Raw genomic sequence first — 6,833 nt, 5'->3', positions numbered from 1 at the left:
ATAATACAAAGACAAGGAATATACAAAATTAATACAAAAAATAAAAAACTTGAGTATAAAAACTGAATGCCATCTTTGCCTGATATTTTAGCCTACAGTTTTGTGGCAAATTAAGGTTTTTTTTGTATTTTACTTAACTCTTTTATATAAGAGCTATATTCTGCAGCCCTTTTTTTGACTTGATATAGACCAATGCTATTTATCTATGACACATTTAGTTTGCTAGTGCAGTGCAAAGTTATTCATTTAGTAATAAAGTAGTTATTACCAAAAGCACTTGGACTTGACATTCTCGTAGTTTCGAAACAAGTGTGAAGCAGGATCTTCCGACTAGCACTGAAGGCAGCATACATATCGGTTGTCACCTAGGAACCAACAGCAGTGGAGTAAAAACATCGGGGAACTTATTTAGCGATGCCACAGCGGCACTTCTGGTCCACATGTAAACGTTACAGTGTGACTTAAAAGTAAACGATAAGACTAACTGTCCGTGAACATTGACCTGGAAATATCGTTGAACCGGTGACCGTTTGTAAAAATGAAGCTGCTCACGCACAACATGTTGACATCTCACGTGAAGGGAGTCACTAAAGGATACCCGCTGCTCATCAAGGTAAAGTAGACCTCTGGCTAGCTACATGGCTACCGCTAGCATCGCTGATTTATAGCAGCACACACTCCTGCTGTGTTTACTGTTTCTGCTCAAAGCTACTTACACTGTCAGTATTGAACATGTGACAGTTGTTTGGTTCTCTTACAACTTGTCACGTTCAGTAACAAGCTAATTCGAGCTAACGTTAGCAGCAGGAATTAAATTTAACTTAATCTTAAATTACTTAACCTGCAGACGTAAAATATTGTTTTAAAATATGCAAATCTCCTCTTAATATATTTTTAATGTCAATATCATCTCTATATTGAATATTTTGATAACTTGTGTGGTCAAACACAACCTCTCTGATACTCAGTGCAAGATATTACCTCTGACATTTAATTTGAGGCTCTGAATTCTCCATGTGAAATAATATGCATCAGTGCCCTTAATAGAAAGAGAAAACACCTCTATAGCCTCTACAGTACAGTTTTGTTCTCAAATGCAATGCTTCAGGAGTGTAACTTACACATATGTGACACTGTACTGTGCTGTTTCCTCCTGGTATTTTCTTTGTGCAGGCAACTGAGGTGAAGGTGAATGAAGTGGACTTCAACCCTCAGTTTGTCAGTCGGATGATCCCCAAACTGGAGTGGAGTGCTCTGGTCCAGGCAGCAGAGGAGGTGGGTCAGACTGTACCAGAGAGGCTGTCGGAACCTGTAATACCTCATATATAAATATAAACACGAACGGCAGTACAATTTTGCAGCATTGCAGAAAGATGTGGTAAAAGCTTGGAAGCAATCAGGAATCAACTGGTGATAACCAGTACACTGACACAGATCATCAAAACCAACCATCCATCCATCCATCGTCTACTTATCCTGTATTCAGGGTTGCGGGGGGGGCTGACATTGGGTAAAGGCAGGGTTCAACCTGGATAGGATGCCAGTCTATGACTGGGCTGACATGTAGAGACAAACAACCATTCACACTCACATTCCCACCTACGGGACGTTTCGAATCCTATCCCTATCTTGCATGTCTTTGGACTGTGAGAGGAAGCCAGAGAACCCGGAGAGAACCCGGAGAGAACCCCCGCTCACACGGGGAGAACATGCAAACTCCACACAGAAGGAACCTCTCACTGTGAGGGGACAGTGTTACCCACTACACCACCGTGCAGCCCAATCATCAAAACCATATCATCAAAAACCAAATAAGATTAAGAAAAAATAGCAGCCAGATAAATGAAGCGTTGAATTTCATACTAACAATAAGAAAATGCATGCACATACACATGTAAACCCATCACATGCTGATCCTGAATAGAAATTACAATACTAATACATCTACAACTGCCCCGTTTGAACACTTTTTACCATCTTCCCTCTTTAGTTGGGGCAACGTCAAGACCTGCCAGGTGAGCTGGTGCCAGAATACGAGAACAACGAAGAATTCCTGAAGAAAGTGCACAGAGTGCTATTAGAGGTAAGAAGTACCTGTAATGGTGTAATGGTGTATTGATTGAATGTGTTCTCTTTAGGCCTGCAACTAATGACTATTTTCATTATCAATTAATCTGCAGATTGTTTTCTCGAATTACTTTATTCATCTTTTGGTCTTCAAAATACTGAAAACGATTTTGTTGACATCAAATGTCTTGATGAATATAGAAATCAGAGGAAAACAGCAAACGCTCACATTGGAGAAGTAGGAAGCAGCAAATATGTTGTCATTCTCTGTTGATAAGAATATTTTGGTTCAGCTGTTATTTTTTTTCTCCATGGTTACAAAGATCTTGTTTTTGGGAAAATATTTTTATTCGCAAGATGTTTTGGCTCTTTAATTTCCAATAAAAACCAACACATTTTCACAAGCCTTAAACCACGTTTAAAAGTAAGGAAAGCATGCATGTTTCCTGATATTATTTACAATGTGGATTGCATTGTTTCATATTCTTGTTTCACTTAACACTGTAAACGAGGATAATTACAGGATATCTTCCCGTGAAACACGGCTTACAATATTGTCTGTCAGACAGCAACATGCAAAGGTACAGTCGGCACTTCACATCCTGTTTCTATTACTGGCAATGGCAATTAGCAGCAAAGCATTCATGTGGTTGTTTACTGCACAGTGTCTTGTTTTTCATAACTGCACCACATCTATTCAGCGGGTGAGAGTGCCATTTATGTAGAGATCAAACACAGGAACTAAAATACTGAGCCAAATATGTTCTGTGCATGGCCTAAAGTATGTTGACTCCCAAACATTATTCACATGTGATTGTTGAACATCTCGTTCCAAAACTATTAGCATTAATGGTCAATGGCTTATATGTTGCTTTTCAATGTAAACACTTTAAGATGTGTCTCTTACTCACACAATCACCCGCTGACGGCGACAGCAAGCGATCGACCTGTGATCAATGGACGACCCACTCTTTCCCCCTGATCCGCATGTCCCACCATGTCATAGTCACTTTGTGCTGCTATGACAGCGTCCATTGTTCTGATTGTTGTTCTTAATTTCATAGTACGTGATTGGCAGGACTATGTATGGCATGCATGAGATAAACAATACTGGGACAGACTGGAACAGGTGTAGATGATCGCCTGGTTACCTCAGCCTATATAGCCTCTTAAGTTAAACGATTTTATTAGGTTTTTATCTAAAACATCATTGTGTACTGTAGCAACTGGGACTAACCAAAAGTATGGCAACAGGTGTGTCCAAATACTTTTGGCCACACAGTGTATGTTGCTCTATGGTGACATCTAGTGGTAGTTGCTTACCTCTGGTCTTGGTTGTGTGTGTTGCAGGTGGAGGTGATAGAAGGCTGTCTGCAGTGCCCTGAATCAGGACGAGAGTTCCCGATCTCCAAAGGAATCCCCAACATGCTGCTGAACGAGGACGAGGGGTAGATGTTCAGCTCCACGTCGTCAACGGTTCTCGTGCACAACCTCGCCCCAAGCTGTCACTCAGAAGGGATTTTGGGTATTAGAGAGAGTTTGATCCTAATAAAATTAGGATAGTTGGTGCCCAGAGAAAATGGGTAAAACTGCTGTTTGATTGGTTGTTGTTGACATTCACTGACTTATGCTGCCAATGGAGGAAAAAGATTTTCAGAATAACAGATAGAAATGTTCCCAGAGAGTTACCCCCAGTGGTTTTATCTGTATTTATTTTTGTTACCGTTTGGGTTCTCTTTTTTGTTTTTTTTTTCAATAAAACCTTGATTTCCACAACACCCAAAATTGTTTTAGGTTTTTGTGGAAAATATGGATTGACTTCTATTACAGACTTGCAAACTATATAACCCCCAAGGCCCCATGAGTGAGAAGCCGGCTCTGAACCCCATCTCTCCCTCTCTCAGGGTTTCAGATACGTGCTGAGGGCCAGATGACGTGGCGGTGGCTCGTCTATTTTTGGCTTTAAGGAAAAGAGGCAGAGCAGGCAGCAGGCGAGGAGTTGTTTTTAAGGAAGTCAGGCTTTTTTTTCTTCTTCTTCTTCTTTCATGCCACACATTACAGCACACACACCCCACCTGGGTGGACTCCTGCAAGTTGCCCCCACGGTGTGTCTGATCTTTTAACGACTGCTAAAAAAAAAAGTTGAAGTCCACCTCTAAAAATTAATAGTCGTTCTTATAGTCTCTGGTTCTCTTAGATGGTGCAACAGCAGTCAAGTTGGAACAGGAGCCTGTTTGTTCACAGGCGGTGTTATCATTTTTAGAAAGCTTGCCAGGACCGATGATGAAGGGGGGGGTTTGTCCTGACCAGAAGCCTGGAGGCAGCCTGAGTCTCTCCTACCTTTCCCTTCTACTTACAGCAATTACAGGCCTGCACCCGCAACTATAATAATGGTATAATGGGATGGCAGCAAAGCAGCAATAAAAACCACCCCTGACAGATTAACAGTCCGCTCCAAGTTCTAAGCTGTAATTAACAATGAGACCAAAAGAGGAACAGAGAGGAAAGAAAGGGCATAGATTGAAAGCTAGAAAAGATAAAAAGGGGATGGGCTGTGGAGTGATTTTAATAAAAAGAGGATAAGCCTTAAACTGGCAGGAGTGAGTTTTAAAGCTGAAGTTTGAAATCACAGGCATGGACTGATATTTTCTCCATCTTTTATTGTGCCATTTGATGTGTGAAGGTTCATTATGATAGATAATTTGGCATTACTGCTTACTTGCTTGGCTTAGCAAAAAGACTCAATAAAGCTAACTTTGTCCAAAGGCAACACAATCCCCCCTATTAGCAACTCTAAGGCTCAAACAACAATTCACCATTTTATGGGAAGAGGTGTACCAGACTATACCAGTAACTTCCTGGGGTGTCAACTGGTCTCCTAGCAACAGGTCCAAGCAAAGCAGGGACATAACTCCCTTTTAAATGCTTAATTGTTTTGTTTACACTTAGTACTTTGTAGGGATTTAACAAATGAGATTTAACGTGTTAATTAGAGAGCTTTCAAAGTGCTGGGTTGTGGATTTTTTTACAAGTGGCAATGGCTTTTTTTGCTTTAACTTGTCATTATAAAGTAAATGTCCATTGCACAGTGGAAATGCTAAAGAATAATGAAATAATGCATCTTTTAGCAGTTATCGCAGTATCAATTTTTTTGTGTGTGTGTGGGGGGGGGGGGGGGGGGGGGCTCAGTCCGTGGGACCTCTGACCAAAAACAGAGTGTGAACTGTTAGCTGGAGAGGTGCCAGTTTGCCTCTAGGCACTGCGGAGGTGCCAATGAGCAAGGCATCAAACTTCCAACTGTTATGGCAGGATCCTGTGAGGCAGCCCCGTTCTGACATCTCTCCATACATAGTAGGTCCTGCCTGTGTGTACAACAGGAACAGCTATAGAACCTGTGGAAAACAAAGTGGAGACATTCCAATATTCATATATTCTACTAAGTATGGAGAAGATTTAGTATTTCCCAATACAGTTTGGGAAATACTAAATCTAGGCAGTAGGCCTATGCCAAAAATACCAGGATGTCCTACTACATCCGCTCACATTTTGCTGTATGCAAACTAGCATGCTTTTCTGGATATTCTCACCCACAATCCTTTGCACAGCAGATCTATGAACAAGAAGGTCAAAGTGCAAGGTGCCATGTTATAAGAAAGTAGCATGTACCAAATAGGTGGCATCGTCCGGTGCTCAAAAGTGAAGCTAATTGTGAAAGTGCCTTAAACTTGCATTTTCTCTACTGGCCATCGGGGGGCGACACCTCTGGTTGCAAAAAAGACCAATGGCATGGAAGTGTATGAGAAAATGACCCTACTTCTGACTCAAATCTCATTAAACATTGTAAACATAAGTTTATGGTCCCAATTGCAAGTTTCAAGTCTTCGTCAGTACAGCACGATGTTCATTTAGTAAATCATCGTCACTCCTCCGCTGTCCAAATATGGTCACTTCCGCTCAGTGGTTGCAAAAACCCAAGATGGCGATGGCCAAACTGCCGAAGTCGAGGCTTCAAAACTGTAGTCCACAAACCAATGGTGACGTCTTTGGTCCCAAACAATTGCATATTATTGCATTCAACATTAGGTACTTTGTAAGGGCAGCTGCAGCGTGTACTAAAAAATAAAAAGTATGTGATTTAAAATGCAGTCGGTGCCTGGTGTTGTTGGTAGTTGCTAGGCTTTGAGGAAAACAGACGCGATCCAGTTGTCTTTACAACAAAAGCAGTAACAATAACACCACTTGGGAACTTGTTCAAGCTAAGCTGAGAGGCTGCTGGCTCAGAAGCCTGTTGAATGATCCCTATTCTTATATAAGGCAGTGAATAAGCATATCTCTCAAAACGTTGAACTATATATACATATTTTTTTTTTCCTTTTTAGCCTGATATTTCCTCAGGGGATGTTGACCTACGGGGAGAGAGCGGTGCATTTTTGTGGAGAGAAGAAATTGCAAAATGTGTGTGAGAGGAAGATGACTCTTGCCTACATAATCACACACTCCCTTCACTTAAGTGGCAATCCGCCCCATCACCACCACCTCTCACATCCAGTCCCTCCTCCTCCTCCTGTCTGAGTATCGCTCAGTGACGATCTGCAGAATAATGGAGTCACATCATGCAGCAGGTCTCCTGTTCTCAGCCTTCAGACTGAAGCTCATTTAGACCAGGGATCTGTAATTTACGTTTAAGTTTCCTGTTTTTTTTTATTCATAGCACAAGGACTTCTTTCATCTAGATTTTTCTGCGTCATGCCTTTCTATGTCGTCTG

General features: G+C 41.4%; 1 protein-coding gene across 1 annotated transcript; it reads left to right on the top strand.

Moving 5' to 3' along the window:
* Positions 1–404: 404 nt before the first annotated feature.
* On the top strand, positions 405–3,845 carry trmt112 (tRNA methyltransferase activator subunit 11-2). Its single transcript, XM_084009973.1, has 4 exons — positions 405–613; positions 1,174–1,275; positions 1,991–2,083; positions 3,418–3,845. Exons 1-4 carry the CDS (start codon positions 539–541, stop codon positions 3,517–3,519), a joined length of 372 nt encoding a protein of 123 aa, XP_083866099.1. The 5' UTR covers positions 405–538; the 3' UTR covers positions 3,520–3,845.
* The last annotated feature ends 2,988 nt before the right edge of the window (positions 3,846–6,833 follow it).

The sequence above is a fragment of the Eutrigla gurnardus genome (genome assembly GCF_963514095.1).
Source record: "Eutrigla gurnardus genome assembly, chromosome: 5".
NCBI classification, from domain to species: domain Eukaryota; kingdom Metazoa; phylum Chordata; class Actinopteri; order Perciformes; family Triglidae; genus Eutrigla; species Eutrigla gurnardus.
Note: the sequence above shows the minus strand (reverse complement) of the source record. Positions and strands in the feature narration are given on the sequence as shown.

What these genes read in the sequence shown, in the direction of transcription:
- trmt112 (XM_084009973.1), top strand. Translation starts at nt 539, where the DNA reads ATGAAGCTGCTCACGCACAACATGTTGACATCTCACGTGAAGGGAGTC. An exon ending in TGGTCCAGGCAGCAGAGGAG is followed by an intron (nt 1,276 to 1,990) that starts GTGGGTCAGACT and finishes TTCCCTCTTTAG; the next exon opens with TTGGGGCAACGTCAAGACCT. An exon ending in TGCACAGAGTGCTATTAGAG is followed by an intron (nt 2,084 to 3,417) that starts GTAAGAAGTACC and finishes TGTGTGTTGCAG; the next exon opens with GTGGAGGTGATAGAAGGCTG.